Raw genomic sequence first — 15,793 nt, forward strand, 5'->3', positions numbered from 1 at the left:
ATAGCCTGGCTTTAGGCAGAATAGCTAAAGGCTTTTCTCCACTTATAGATCCCTACTTCTATAAACTTTCCCAAGCTGTAAGGCAGCTTTGGTACATGTGCTCTCCAGAGCTCGCTCGTAGCTTGGTACAACATTGCTGTCCAGCAAAGTGTCCAGTGTGAAGGTTTAAGGTGCAACAACATCTGCCTTCCCTGCAGGGGTCCCACATATGAAAAAAATAACTCCTGGCCTCATAGTAGGGAGGACATCATTTTCAAATTTGAAAGTAGGTGAGCACAGTTTGCTATCTTGTCTGGCCTGTCCAGTTCTGGGAAGGGGTTAGGAGGGTCTCAGCACAGCTCATCATCCCCACCCCCACTCTAGCTTGTCTCTGAGGCTCAGCACTGGAGCTCTGGACCCCACAGGTGTTTCCAGAGCCTAATAGTGTCCTGGGGGCTGACCGGATGCACCAGCAGCAGGCCTCGTATGGTGCAGGGGTCCCTGGTGCGATCTGCTGGCCAGGCTGTGAGGAATCCTGGATGGGCACGGGGCACTAAGCCCAGGGCACGGAAGCAGAAGCCAGTGTAGACATCATCAAAGGGGAAAGGCATCACGCGGGCTGCTGCCTGCAGCAGCCAGGGGGCCAGGCGTCCTGAGATGACATAACCACCTCCACTTGCGTAGGCTGGGTAGTCACCTTCAAAGAAGGTCCTCGGCACATAGAAAGGGCCAGGCTTGCGGAGTGGCTTGGCCTGGGTGAAGACCTCACCCAGGTAGAGGCTATGGGCCCAGGTGGGTGGCAGGGTCTGCAGGTGCTCCAGCAGGGCAGGGATATGCACGAAAGCGTCATCCTGAACCTGCAGAACAAAATTCACATCGGGGCAGTGGTGGCTCAGCCAGGTCAACAGCAGCAGGTCTTTGAGTGTCCGGTTGTAGGGAACGTCTAAGAAGTCCCAGAGCAGCAGGTCACCGTAGTGCTGGCTCTCCCATGTCACCAGTGATCTTAGGTCAGGCCCCCCCATTCCTAGTGGGGACCCCAGCAGGAAGAGCAACCGGGTCCCAGCGACTGTGCTGCCCCAGGTCTCCCTCACAGCCTGGCGTGCTGCAAAGTGTCCTGGCTCAGACTTGACAGCCAGGAGCAGGTAGGGGACATCCTTATCAGAGCAACTGGCCACTGGGCTGCCTCCCTCTGTAGGCAACCATAGAGGGAAGCTCCTACAAGCTGCTGACAGCAAGAAGCGCTGAAAGTCCTGGGGGTACAACAAGAAGTCCAATATCTCCGAGGCTGCAACAGTCCCCCAAGTCTGGCAGTTCGTACTGGGCAGAACTCCCAGGTTCCGCTGCTTCTGGTTCCAGTAAGCCAAGGACAGCGGACCAATCTGACCCAGGCGTGCTGAGAGGTTGATGGGCAGGGTGGGCTCGGCATTGTGTGATGTGGGACTGAGCAGGGTGCCCCTGGGTTCAGCCTTGTTAAACCAGGACTCGGATGTCCATTCGATGTACACTTTGAGGCCCAGGAGTGTGAGCAGTGCTGACAGGCAGAGCTGGCACTTGCGGCAACGCATGACCCGGCCCAGGGAAAGGGCCACCAGTGGTGCTGCAAGAGTCACAAGGAGTCACAGAGGGTGCAGCGTGGACCTCCCAAGAGGGCCCATCTGAGCCCAGACAAACAGCCTAGGGCTTACCCAGACCCAGCCAGCTGGTAATGGCTTCGAAGACCCTGACCCTAGGCAGCCTGGCTCATAGTACCTAATTGTCACATTACCTTAGACTGAGCTCCACACCCGCATCCTACTTTTTCCCTTTCCTGGAGTCAAGGTGTTGATGTATTTGCGGCATCGCTTCAACGCCATTCCTATCCCCTTTCCTCCACTCTTCTGTCTCTTTTAGGAGTCCTAGCTCCCCGGGGAAACCCCTTTTACCTTCTTGGAAACCTACCTAACTCCTCTAGTAACCCCACCCCAGGGCCCGCCCCAGGTACCTCTGGGTTCGGCTTCCGCCAGCTCTGGGGGGGTCCTTGGGTCAAGCCCTGCCGGGACTCTCAGCTTGCAGCTGTGTGTCCTCCCGGCTGCCGGCCCAGCCCTGGAGTCTGGAGGGGCGGGCGGGCGGGGAGGAGGCGGGAGGGGCCCCTGGGGCCGGGAGGAGCCAGGGCGGGGCTGGAGGGGAGGCAGACGGGGAGACGCGCTCTGGCGAGTTAGGGCTGGTTTCCTGGTGAGACGTCAGGAAAGGTGCAGGGATGGCCAAATCGTGGACCCGGACTGCGGACTGCGAGGGCCTGGGAAAGAATTCCAGGGAAGGGGAGGCCAAGGGCAGCTGACATGAGTGATCCAGGGGCAGTCTGGGCCCCAAAGAGAAAAGAGAAGGGAGGCCAAGGGACTGACTGGTTCGAGGTCACCGCCAGGTCGTGACTGCTGCGTCTGTGTGTGTGTGTGTGGGGGGGGTATGTTTGTAGGGGCCGCGAGGCAACTAGAAGAGAAGGGTGAGGCAGAAAAGAGAAAGACAGACCACAGATGGCCGGGGTCAGAACAGAGCCTAACTAACCAGAGAAGAGTCAGAGGAGCCCGGGAGGACCCAAAGAAGAAAGGAAGGGCCAGGGAGAAGCGTAAGCAAGGAAAGCAATAAAGGATGAGAGTGAGGTGCACTGAGAGCCCCCAGCTAGGGGCCTGCGCCTCCTCCAACTTGTGCATGAGCCACTACCATCTCCATACAGAAGGTCGGCGCCCCGCCCTGTGATGCTCTGGGCTTTATGCCCCACCCCTGGGGCAGGAGGGTTTCTGACTGTGTTTACATCTCTGCCCTAGGGCCTCTGTAGTTGAAGCTGTGCCAGCAAGTCTGAGGAGGCCAGCAAGATGGGGCCTTCCCAGATCTCCAGGGACCTAGGTTGGGAGGAGGCCTGCTTCCCACCTCCCAAGTCCAGGCTGACCCCTTGCAGCCTACCTGGTTTGGTGGACTGTCCAGATAAAACAGGCACCCAGTGTACTAGCACCCGAGTCCGTTATCAGTCCAGCCCTGATTTCCTCCCTCCAAGTCTGAAGAATGGAGCCCATGGGAACAGATGCAGGAAATGGTGAGTGCTAATGGGATAAGAGCTCCTGTAGGGAAGATAGCCAACGGCCAGGCAGGGTCAAGCCCACCGCCTTGGGAGAGGCTGGATAAGGCTTCTCGGCTCTCCTGGCTCATCTCCCTCTATGGCACTGAGACGCTGTGACTGTGGCATCCTCCTCCTGAGGCCTACAGTCTCACGGGAAGCAAGCAATGCTGGTTGCGGAGTGCAGCCTCGGTCCAGCTGGGAGAATCCATACAGCTGCTGCAACCAGCAGAGTTCAGTAGAAAGCCTCTATTAACAAAGAACGTAGGATTGAGTAACAAAGGGTCAGAGGCAGAAGATTACTTTTAGGGGCCATGGTTTGGAGCATTTTCACTATCTGCTCCCATCTAGTTTTTGGCTACTTTTGGGTCCATGTTCCAATCAGCCAAACAACCAGCCAGACCACTTCTGTGGCACAGGGTAAGTTATTAGATCCAAAAGGCACACCTGTTCAACAGATTTGGCCCAGCTGTCCTCAGCACACACTCTACACACATTTCAAATTCCTCGTCTTCCATATATGGGAGTTTTGCCTGCCTTTATGTCTCTGATCAGTTGCATGCCTGGTGCCTCTGGAGGCAAGAAGAGGGCATCAGATCCTCTTAACTGGAGTTAGACAGCTGTGAACTGTGGCTGCTAGGAATTAAAGGTGGGCCCTCTGCAAGAGCAGTCAGTGCTCTTAACCACCCAGCCACCTGCCAGCCCTTCTCTTTCTGTCTTCTTTTGTATTCTTTGTGATCCTTTGGCTTCAGCTTCCCTAGTGTAGGAACGCTGGTTTGGGGGAAGTACTAAGCGTTTAACCTAGGGCCTCGTGCATGCTACCACTGGGCAGTACTACCCCAGCTTAGAGTCTTTTTCTTATCAGTCGGGATCCAGTTAGGTGTACCTCCCTCTGGAGGAAGTGGATTTGATCCTAGAGTTTATGGCTTTGTTAGCAGTAGAGGACACTCCTGACTCTCTTTTATTAACTAACTTGGAGATAGTCTCACACTGTAGCTCTGGTGGGCCTGGAACTTGCTATGTAGACAAATTTGCCTGCCTTCTGCCTCCTGAGTGCTTTTGAAGTCTTAAGAATAATGAACACATGGGACTGGAGGGACAGCTCTGTGGTTAAGAGCAATTATTGCTCTTGCAGAGAACCCAGGTATAATTCCCAGCACCCACACAGGAGCTCACAACTACCTATAACTCCAATTCCTGGGGATCCAATGCCGGCTTCTGGCTACTATGGGGACTGCATACACGTGACTCACATCTATGCACATAAACAAATCTTTAAAGAATAGTGGGCATCCAGGGCCCAGGTGAGATCATCACCAGATGGTTCTGTTGGCTCCTTGGTTTTGGCAAAAGAGCCTTGAAGTGGCTGGGTGCAGGGGTCAAGTCCTGATGACTCTTGGGTCCACCCCATTCCAGGAATGAAGTTCTGGGGCTGTCATTGAGCTCTGAAGTTCTCAGACTAGCTACACACACACACACCCTCTGAGGACTCAAGAGCGCTCCCAAAAATCCCAGCACCCAAGCCATCTTTGTGGCCATTGCTGTCAGCACAGGAGCCATGGGTACATATTGCAGTTGGCAGCCTGTTGGTATCCACCACCGGTCATCAGAGATGCCCTACAGGGCACACATGCCAGAATCTCTAGCATCCCCCCCCCCTTTTTTTCCAACATGGAGCTTACTGTTGTGTTCACGCCCAAAGTTCCAGCCCTCCCATTTTTTTTTTGTTTGTTTTGTTTTTTCGAGACAGGGTTTCACTGTAGATTTTGGAGCCTGTCCTGGAACTAGCTCTTGTAGACCAGGTTGGCCTCGAACTCACAGAGATCCACCTGCCTCTGCCTCCCAAGTGCTGGGATTAAAGGTGTGTGCCACCACCACCAGTTTAATTTTGAACCTTTATAACTATCCATCTGGATCCAGTTGGGAGGAAAAGTCACAAGGTAATGCCAACAGGGAAGTTTAATATAAAGAATCATACATTTGCACGGTATATTGGGAGTCGTGACAGTCACTGGTAACATGGATACCAGGAGTCATTCAGTCGATAGGGACCTCACCCAGCAATCTGCATCCTGGGGAACCACTGTACACTTCAAGCTCCAGGCAGTCCTGGCCTTTCCGTTGCGTTCTCTCCAGCGCCCTCTACTGATGAAATCTGTTGTGCCGGATGAAGGGACCATTTTCCCAAGGGCTAGGATCCATTTTCCCAGAACAGGAAAACCCCACATTTGAAGTACAAGTCAGTAAATTGTTCCAATTTTAGTATATGTGCTGCTAAAGCAAGCACGCAAGCCTGTAAATCCATGGGCGATGCCGTAGGGCTTGGGGTGCTGCTAGCCTTTAATGAATGTGGATGCACCCTGCACAAGGAGGAACCACCACTGTAAAGAACCAACAGCTTCTTATGTTGGCCACAGTGCTGCTGACATGTATGTGGACAGTTTGGGGGAATGCTCTTGGTGAGCAGGGATAATGAGAAACCGTGGCGCTGTGAGCAGCTGTCCATGGAGGGCTGTTGGCCATGGGGACAGCTGTTTGATAGCTGCAGGCAAACACCAGTCAGCACCCTGACTCGGCCTTCTTATTTGCCAATGCTCCTTTGCGTTGAATGGACCTCACTGGAAGCCAGAGTGAGAAAACATCACACTCCACAGAGCCCCACAAGATCCTGAAAGAGTGCGGCCACAGGCTAGGGAGAGACAGGGCTCGGTGTGTTCTGAGGCTGCTGGTCTGGCTCCAGCTTCAGGCCCTGGGCCCAGTCAGTGCCAAGGACCTCACAATGGGGCAACATTTCTTCTACCAGGATCTGAGTGAGGCCTGGGTGGGACACGGCAGGGAGGTCTGAGATGTCCAGCCTGCGGAGATTCCTGAAGGGTGAGAAGGATGGCTGTGAGAGCGGCATCTGTGTGTGACCCTAATTTCAACTAATAGTTCCTCTTTTTATTCTTTGTGGGTGTGTGTGTGCGAACGGATGGACCCCAGGGCTTCACACATTCTGCTGCTGACCCACACCCCTAGCCCCTTACTGGTACATTCTAAGCAAACACTCTAGCTCTGACATGCTCCCAGCCCCTCACTGGGGGACTCTAGACAGGGGCTCCACCACTGAGCCACATACTGGGGAAGTCTAAACAACTATTATCAGTGAACCAAACCCCTAGCCCTCCAGTAAAACTCTACAGCTATCTAAATATGTGAAATTTACTGCTCACCCCGACAGTGAGGCTCCTACAGAGTTTCTGTCCATACACAAAGGAAGCAAGCCTGGGAGTCAGTTCTTTCTCAAGACACAGAATGCTCAGTTGTGCTCACCTACCACAGGTACTAGATCACAACAGGGAGGGTACAGACAGATGGCTAGCAGCACCCAGAACCCCCTCCTGGCTCTGCTGGCATAGGGTCCGTCTGGGCAGGGCAAAGATCTTACTGGAGGTGGTGGAGGCAGGCAAGGCCCCGTTCTGAGACTTGGGGGCACCCGGCCAGCGAGAGCTCCTGCAGCGAGTCAGCCAGAAGGTAGAGACGGCTAAGGCACCAGTCATCCACGTTAGGGCAGCACTGCAGCGACAGGAACCGCAGCTCCTTCAGGGGCACTGCTGGATGAGAAGGTGAGTGGCACCAGGGGCCTTTCTGGAGCCCAACACCAAAGGGGAAGCCGCCCCCCTGGCCTACTCACGGAGGTTGCTCATGCCCTGGTAGTTGATGGCACAGCCACTGGCATCCACAGCCTCCACAGGAACCTTCCGGAACTCCAGGAACTCGGTAGGAAAATGGCCACGTTCATTTGGACGGATCCACTCCTTGTCCTGAAACCTAGAATGAGGAGTAGGTGATGACATTGCCTGGCTCCCAAGTGTGGCCACCCTAGCAATGGTGGTAGGTCGGCACCCTCCTCACGCCTTCACACAGGACACCAGAAGCCCAGCGTTTGGGAGGCTGAGACCAGAGCACTGGGAATTCAGGGTCAGCCTGGGCTAGAGTGAGACACCCCACCCCTCAGCATACATTTACTGAAGGAAAGAGCTACATGTGTGAGTCTCTGCTGACAGCTATTTTCAGACACATCTCATCCTAAGGAGTCGGCAGAAGTCCTCAGACCAGGTAGGAGTACATAAAGCCTACAGAAACTGAGTATTTTTCCAGAAGGAAGAAAACATCCAGGGGGGCTGACGAGAGATGGTTTAGTGGGTAAGGCTGCCTGCTGCCAAGTCTGACAGCCAGTTAGATCCTCAGGGCCCCATGGTGAAAGGAGAACTCACTCCTTCAAGTTGTCCTTTGACTGCCACATGCACACCCTCATATACTTATCAAGTAAATGTTAAAAATATATATATTTAAAGCTGGGTGGTGGTGGTATATGCCTTTAATCCCAGCACTTGGGAGGCAGAGGGAGGCTGAGCTCTCCGAGGTCAAGTTCTATGAAGCAAGTTGCAGGACAGCCAGAACTGTTATAGAGAAACCCTGTCTTGAAAAACAAACACAAAAAATAAAAACAGAATAACCCCCATATATGATATATATACACACACATTTTTTTTTTTAAAAGGGGAAAAAGGAGCATAAAGAAAGACCTTTTTTGCTGTCTGCTTTTTGAGGGAGGGTCTTGGGTCTCACTATGTAGCCCATGTTGGCCTACAATTTCTAACTCTTCAGCTTCAACCTTCAAATCTGGGATCTCAAGGATATGCCACCATGCCCAGCTAGGAGATCCACTCAGTCTGCCCTCCTCTACCTCCCCAGAGCTGGGATCAGAGGAGTGTGACACCTCACCAGGCAGAAAAACACTTTTTTGAGGTGGGGTTTTGCTCTGTAGCCCAGGCTGAACTTGTCAAGAGTAGCCAGAATCAAGGATTTGCACATCACCCAGCTGCCTGGTGTGACTGAGCCTGAGACATTCCACCTCATGACAGCTGTTTAGACTGAAATCCCAGTCTTTTTTTTTTTTTTAATATTTATTTATTTATTATGTATACAGTATTCTGCCTGCAGGCCAGAAGAGGGCACCAGACTTCATTACAGATGGTTGTGACCCACCATGTGGTTACTAGGAATTGAACTCAGGACCTTTGGAAGAGCAGGGAATGCTCTTAACCACTGAGCCATCTCTCCAGCCCCATGAAATCCCAGTCTTGAAAGCAAACCCTGTATTAGCAATGACACACATAATTCTTTTACTTATTTATGGTGTTTCTGAGACAGGGTCACACATTATATATTTTCTGGCTGTTATAAGACTTACTCTGTAGACCAGGTTGGCCTCTGAACTCACAGAAACCCACCTGCCTCTGTCTCCCAAGTGCTGGGACTAAAGGCATGTGCCACCATGCCTAGCTCTATCTAATTTTTAAATTATTTTTTAAAGGAGGAAGTCTTAAGATATAGCCATGACTGGCCTAGAACTCATAGAGACCCACCTGCCTCTGCCCCCATGTGCTGGGATCAAAGGGCTGGCTGTTAATTTAAAATTTGTGTGTGTGTCTACAAGTGTGCATGCCATGTAAGCCAGTGATGTCGGGCATTGCCATCAGATGCTTTTCCACCACATGTCTTGAGACAGAATCACTCACCTAGGGCTTGCTAGTCAGGCTAGGTGGCTGGCCAGCCAGAGAGCCTCAGGGATTGTCCTGCCTTTACCCCCTTGGCAGTGGGATCAGGGTGTACCCCACATGCCTGACTTTTACAGGGGCGCTAGACTCATGTCCTCATGCATATGTAACAAGCACTTTACCAGCTGAGCCTTCCCCTCAGCTCTGCATGCCATCTCATTTTATAAACAACGTTAAGACAGCAGAGATGCTCCACCCTCCCACATCCTCTCATGACATGTCATACTTCACTGCGCCTCCCTGCTTCAGGATGAAGAGGGCACCTGTGACATATGGGCCGTATTTCTCCTGGATGTCAGCGAAGGATCTGTGGAGAAAATGAGAGCAAAGGTGAAGCCTGGGGCCTCTCACTATGTGCCAGTTCTATGAGGGAAGACTACAAAGCCGCAGGCAAGTACTGACTAGCTGGCTGCAAACCTGACTGCCTATTCAGTGCCATGTACTGGGATTACAGTGGACAGAGCACATCACTGTCTCTGCCTCTGTGGAATCACCTAGTAGCAGGGGAGAGATAACAAAGCAAGAAGTAACTGCAAATCTCAGAAAAGCAGTTCTGAGAAGACAAATCAGGGGCAGCCTGACAGTGGAGACTCATGTTAAAAACCATTTCTTGGTCAGGTATGGCACACACAGGAGGTAGAAGCAGGAGGATCAGGGCTCAAATCCAGCCAGGCTGAGCTATGAGAACCTCCCTCAATAACAAAACAAATCAAACAAAAAATGAAGCTGGAGATGGCTCAGCTCAGTTGAGGGCACTTGCTGCTTTTGCAGAGTATTCAGCTGGATTCCCAGCACCCCACATCCAGTGGCTCAGAACCGCCCGAACTACAGCTCCAGAGAGCAGGGTAAAGGTGAGTAGTAAGAGAATGGATGTGGTAACTGTGATGGTTTGAATGAGAATGCCTCCCATAGGCACATGTCTGAATGCTTGCTCCCCAGTTGGCAGAACTGTTTGAAAAGGATTAGGAGGTGTGGCCTTCTTAGAGGAAGTGTGTCACTGAGGGTGGGCTTTGAGGTTTCAAAATCTCATGCCAGGCCTAGTATCATGCTCTCTTTTGGGGCTTGCAACCTATGGAGCTACTGCTCCAGTGCCAGGCCAGCCTGCCACCATGCTCCCATCATGATGGTCATGGACTAACCCTTTGGAACTGGGAGCAAGCCTCCATTTAAATGCTTTCTTTTAAAAGCTGCCTTGGTCATGGTTTTTCTTCACAGCAATTGACCAGTGACCAAAATACTAACCTTAAAATGAAAGGTATCAGGGCAGGCCACACACAGTGAAGTGGTGGGATTGACCCTGGGGATCCTCTGACACTGGTAGACTAGATGTGAAGGCAGAGAGAGACCACAGTCGGTGCCTTCAAATTCACCCTTAGCAACTGGGTGGCCAGCGGCACCCATCCTTAGACGGGGATGGCTTGAGAGTAAGATTTCTTTTAAAAGGGAAATGTGAGAGATATGTTTTAGCCACATATGTCTGAAAAGTCAGCCTGACCACCAAGCAGGGCTGGTGGTGGAGTGCCTATAGAGTGGAGTCTCAGAGAAGGGATGGATAAGAGGAAGATGTGAGCTGATTATGCTGGCAGTGGAAGCCACAGCTTGGCCTGGGACTGACTAGAACAGGAGCGGGGGCTCTTGCTGGAAGATCTGGCCAGCAGGGTCTTTCAGGAGTCTTGCCAAGCCACAGGTTCTCACCGATTCTTCCGGTTCCCCTTCAGTATCTGCTTCCGAAGCAGGTACTCTCTCAGAGCATGGATGTCATGGAAGTAGTCCGAGAGGAACTGTAACAGCGTTCTTTTCTTCCGACTGCTGTCTGGGGTCACGGGCTCACTCATGCTATGGATGCCCCTGGCCCTCGCATTCCATTCTCGGGCACCCAAGCGCAGGAACTGGAGAAGGGGAGAGGGAAAGGATTGGGGTGAGCCTGGAGGTGGATTCCACCTCTAAATCTTACACCATGACTTTTAATTTTACCCATTAATGCAGCCAGTCTTGATTTTTCTCAAGATCTTCTAATTTTCCACCAAATCCTTATTTTTTTTTTCACCCCAAACTCCCATTATACCTTAATTTCTCATCAATTCACTTTTTTTGGCGGGGGGCAGCATATGTATGCAGTATGCATTCTTGTGCCAGAGGTTGAGGCCAGGGTCTTCCTTAATTGCCCTTTACTATATATATTGAGGCAGGGTCTCTCACTTGTACCTGGAGCACCCCAACTCAGCTACTCTAGTCAGTCAGTCAGACTGAGGACAGTGCTGGGATTACAAGTGGGCTGCCATGCCTGGCTTTCAGCAACTCTGGTCGTCATGCACTTCAACGTGAGCTTTAACAATGACCCAGATTTTAACCAGCTCCTTCTAGGGTCTTGCTTAACTACTAATTTCTTGGCTGCTCCATGGTCGATGTAACTTTCAGTGTTAGGGTATCAACAAAGCACTCTACCACTAACTACATTCTCCAATTTAACGACTATTGGGAGTTCTAGGAATTTCCCTCGGACTCTTCCTCGGAACTCCACATTTGCTCCTTGGTTCCTGCCTGCAACTTCGAGTCCTTTGATTTCCTCCCTCCCTCCCTTCTTCTCCTTCCTTCCTTTCTTCTCTCCTTTTTTTGTTTGTTTTGTTTTTTGGAGACCGGGTTTTTCTGTAGCTTTGGAGCCTGTCCTGGCACTAGCTCTTGTAGACCAGGCTGGCCTTGAACTCATAGAGATCCGCCTACCTCTACCTCCGGAGTGCTGGGATTAAAGGCTTGTGCCACCACCACCCAGTTTGAGTCCTTGTATTTTCTATTAAGGTTTACTTGTTTATTTACCGACGGGATTCCTGATCCCCCTGCCTCCGCAATCCCAAATGTTGGTATTAGGAGATCCTTAAATTCCCCAGGAATTTCGCGCAAAAGTATCCTTAATTCTTTCTGCATTCCCCCCAAATCCCAGAACCTCGTTCAGTCCTTCTAGGTCCGATTCAAGACGCTTTCCCAGGATTAGCAGGCCTAGTCCTCTGATTGGCTAGTCCGCCCTTATCCATTGGTTTCTCTACCAAGCCTCCGCCGAGCGAAGCCCGAGACTCTCTGTGGCCCCAGAGAGGCCCACTGGCGTCCCTAGGGCAAGGCCCGGCCGGACACGCTTTGCCCCCGCAGGCTCGAGGGGAGCTGCAAAATGAACTACAATTGGAGGGTTCCAGGCGCCGCGGTGACCTACCGCCCTGGGCGCCGCCATCTTGCCCGATGACGTAAGTAAAAGGGCGGGACTTTCTGCGCAATACGTTGTTCAGACGCAAACGACTACTTTTGTGGCCACACCCCTCCTTTTTTTTTTCTTCTTTTTAGCTTTCTTTTTAAAGACGCACAAACTCTTTAATCCTGTTGGGGTGTTCAGACCACCCCCGCCCCGCCTTTTTTAGAACGGTGTCTTGACACCCTCTGAAGAGGGAGGAGGCGGTCTTTCCTCTTAGGGAGCTTCTTTTCCTGACTGCGGTAGCAATTCTCTTGATTGGTTGCCGGCCCCCTTTGTACCTTTGCCTTCCTTGGCTGTTGCACCTGGTTCCCTCTCTCTCCGCTTCTCCCCGTTCCCTGTGCTTCTGGCTATGCTCTCCCATATATCTACAACAAACTTTCTCCTTTACCATAACTAGGAGCCTCCATGTCCTTTTTAAAAATTCAATCATTATTTTAATTTATATCATTTTCTGTGTGTATACACACCCACATGTCATGGTTCACCTGGAGAGATGAACAGACCATGGGTCCCGGAAGTGAACTTAGGTTCCCTAGCATACACGACAAGCACCTTTACCCACAGAGATATCTTGCTGGCCCTATTGTGATTAGATTTTTAGAATTTTATTTGATACGTTTGCCTGCATAGATGTCTGCACCACATGTGTGCAATACCTTGAAGACCAGAGGTGGACGTTGAATCCCTGCAGTTGGAGTCGCCAGCCACCATATGTGTGCTGGGGATGGAACCCAGGTCTTCTGGAAGAGCAATTGATGCTTTTGTGGTTTTGTTTGTTTGTTTGGTTTGTTTAGTTTCTAACAGGGCCAGGCAATGGAAAGGTGATAGCCAGTTCAGAATTCAGTATAAAAGACTGAATTTAGTTTGGAGTTCACATCTAGACTTTTGTTTGTTTGTTTATTTATTTATTTATTTCTAAGACAGAGTTTCTCTGTATAGCACTTGACTGTCCTGGAACTCACTCTGCAGACCAGGCGGGCCTCAAACTCACAGAGATCCATCTGCCTCTGTTTCCAGAGTACTGAGATTAAAGGCATGAACCACCAATGCCCAGTTAAGTGGATTATTTCTTATACAGGGTCTCTCTCAGGTACATTAAGCTGGCCTTGAAATTTATTTTTTTTTCAATTAAAAACTTGTTTAGTATGAATGTGTGTGCGCGCACATGTGCTTATGAGTGTGGGCACGTGTGTGCTGTGGTCAGAAGTTTATGGGGCACTGGGAAAAGCCTAGGGCCTTCCCAATGAATGCTAGGTAAGCTCTTTCTCAACTGAGCCACTTGCCCAGCCCCCAAATGCGAAGTCTTGGTGGATACAATCATTCATTCATTCACCAGCATTTACTGAACTCTCACAGTGAGTTCTGAGAGCCCCTTTCTCAGGGAGTTGCCATTCTGGGCAGAAAAAGGATGGATAAAAAAAAATGAATAAAAAACTAAAGATACTGTTTGATAAGAAGCAGAAAAATGCCAGGCAATATATTAGGGAATGGCTGGGCCATAGAGCCGCCAGCAAAGGCCTTTGCAAAAGGTGCATTTAACTGGAATGAGTGACATGGAAGAAAAAGATACCTAAAGGTTTGGAGTCAAAATGTTCAGGCACAGGTAAGAGCCAGGGCAGATGCACTGAAGTAGGCACCAGCTTGCAGAGAGGTAGGAGACAGGACCAGGGAGGTGGGCAGTGGGGCTGACCGTGTAGGTCCAGTAGGGTTTTAGTCTTTTTACAGAGGGAGAGAGGAATTTCAAAATCTGCCTTCCATGTTGCGAAGACCTGGAGAATGTCTCTTAGAGAGCATGGGTGGACATGAGATCAACAAAGAGGCTACTGCTATAGTCCAGGCCCATGAGGAATAGGAACTAGGGAGGGGGCAGTAGTGACAGTTGCTTGAGAAACCAGGTGTTATTTATGGAAGTGGAGAGGCAGGGAGCGGTGGGTTTGGCGAGGTGGGGAGTTGGTAGATTGAATGCCCCCAACCACAAATGTCCTTGTTCTGCAGTCCTTAAAGGTGGAGGTGTCATTCACAGAAGGAAGTTTATTTGGTCTGTCCAAGTGGAGAGATATGGATGGGAGCATGTGGCAGGTGTGGCATCAGAAGCAGGAAGAGAGAGCTGAAGTACAAAGCAGAGAAAGCAACAGGAAAGGGTGGGGCTTTAAACTCTCAAAGCCCACCTCGGGTGAGGCACTTCCTTGAGCAAGGTGGTTCCTCACAAAGCTCCCCAAGCCACCATGGACCACTCAACTGTCTTGAGTGAGCAGATGGGGGACAATTCCCTTCAAACCACCACACTCTGACTATGTCACTTTATAAGGTAAAGACACCCCCTCACCTCTGATAGTCCCACCCCCTCACCTCTGATAGGCCCACCCCCTCACCTCTGATAGTTCTACCCCTTTTCTTAGTAGTGTATTTATTGCTTTGTAGCCAAGGCTGACCTGAAACATGTAATCCTCCTGCCTCAGCCTCCCGAGGCTGAGATCTTAGATGTGTACCTTAAGGCCCAGTTTAAGGATTTTTTGGGGGGTGGGACCATGAGGATTTCAAGACAGGGTCTCACTATGTAGTCCTGGCTGTCCTGGAACTCTCTGTAGACCAGACCTTGAACTCAGATCTGCCTGGCTCAGCCTCCCAAGCGCTGGAATCAAAGGTATTTGATATCACTGCTCAATCAGTTTAAGGACCTTGAGATGGGAATGTTATGGTGACTGCTGGATCGCTAATGTCTTATCAGGATGGCCACTGCAGAAAACACGAGTCAGGATGCCGGATGCCAAAGACTGGAGTGATACAGGAAAGCGGGTAGTCTGGAAGTTCAGAGAGCAGTGTGGCTTCTCTCCGGGAAGCACCCAAGTGTGTATGTGTGTGTGTGCCTGCTTGTGCTTTTGTGTGTACCTGCCTACACTTGCATGCGTGTGCCTCCCTGTGCTTGTATATGTGTGTGCCTGCTTGTGCTTGAATGTGTGCACCTGCCTGTGCTTGTATGTGTGTGTGTATCTAATGTGTGCACCTGCCTGTGCTTGTATGTGTGTGTATGTATCTAATGTGTGCACCTGCCTGTGCTTATATGTGTGTGTGTGTGTATGCATATATGCTCATGTTATTGGTGCTGGTGACAGGGCCAGGGGCTTATTGCATGCCAGGCAAGCATGGACCATGTAGCTGCATTCTTAGCCTGAACCTAGAGCCCTGCTCTGCCACTGAGCTGCACCCCCAGTCTTCTGTGGGCTTTGGTTTCGAAGCACATGCCAGTGTAGCACACGTAGCACATGCTAGTGACTACGGATGACATTGAACTCACAACTCTCCTGTTTCCATTTCCTGAGTGTTGGGGTTACAGGCATATACCACCATTCCCAGTTAGCTTGATGTGACACTGGGCACAGAACATGGCCTCCTGCATGCTAGGCTAGCCCTCCGACAACCGAGGCACATTCCCAGACCTCTCTCCCCCACCTTTGGGTTTTGAGACAGGATTTCATTCTGTTTCCTTGGAAATCAATATATAGATGCTGTTGGCTTCAAATTTGCAGTGACCATCTTGCCCCTGCTTACAAACTATTGGGATTACAGGTGTGTGTCTCCCACCATACCCAACTAACCTTGTGATGTTTTTTTCCCCTTTTCTTTGAAAAAAAATTTTTTTGGTGCATGTGGCGGTTTGAAAGAAAATGCCCCCCAAAGGGAGTGGCACTATTAGGAGGTGTGTCACCGTGAGAGTGGGCTTTGAGGTCTCTTTTGCTCAAGCATACTCATGGGCTTGTATGGGTCAAGGCAGAACACGACCTGGAGCACTTCCCAGTCCTGGCCACCTGGCAGTGACACACACAATACAGCCATGCCCAAGGCTAGCAGGACTGGCTGCTGTATAGCAGCCTGCAGTCTCCACAC

At 50.9% G+C, this 15,793-nt stretch overlaps 2 protein-coding genes across 4 annotated transcripts; both read right to left on the reverse strand.

Annotated features, from left to right (window-relative positions):
* Window positions 1–119: 119 nt before the first annotated feature.
* Window positions 120–1,544, reverse strand: B3gnt8 (UDP-GlcNAc:betaGal beta-1,3-N-acetylglucosaminyltransferase 8). The gene has a single exon (XM_026786484.1). The coding sequence runs from the start codon at window positions 1,542–1,544 to the stop codon at window positions 378–380; it is 1,167 nt and encodes a 388-aa protein (XP_026642285.1). The 3' UTR covers window positions 120–377.
* Window positions 1,545–5,008: 3,464 nt separating this feature from the next.
* Dmac2 (distal membrane arm assembly complex 2) lies at window positions 5,009–11,907 on the reverse strand. Of its 3 annotated transcripts, none has more exons than XM_005361184.3 (6): window positions 11,873–11,907; window positions 10,366–10,559; window positions 8,897–8,977; window positions 6,741–6,877; window positions 6,495–6,657; window positions 5,009–5,934 (listed from the first exon to the last, which is right to left on the reverse strand). In XM_005361184.3, the coding sequence occupies exons 1-6, from the start codon at window positions 11,888–11,890 to the stop codon at window positions 5,757–5,759; spliced, it is 771 nt and encodes a 256-aa protein (XP_005361241.1). In that variant the 5' UTR covers window positions 11,891–11,907; the 3' UTR covers window positions 5,009–5,756. The 3 variants fall into 3 exon arrangements, with proteins under 3 accessions (XP_005361241.1, XP_013206970.1, XP_026642274.1); XM_013351516.2 differs by having other exon boundaries at window positions 6,495–6,660; XM_026786473.1 differs by lacking the exon at window positions 11,873–11,907 and adding an exon at window positions 11,612–11,834 and having other exon boundaries at window positions 6,495–6,660.
* Between the last annotated feature and the right edge of the window lie 3,886 nt (window positions 11,908–15,793).

The sequence above is a fragment of the Microtus ochrogaster genome, linkage group LG4 (genome assembly GCF_000317375.1).
Source record: "Microtus ochrogaster isolate Prairie Vole_2 linkage group LG4, MicOch1.0, whole genome shotgun sequence".
Taxonomy (NCBI): Eukaryota; Metazoa; Chordata; class Mammalia; order Rodentia; family Cricetidae; genus Microtus; species Microtus ochrogaster.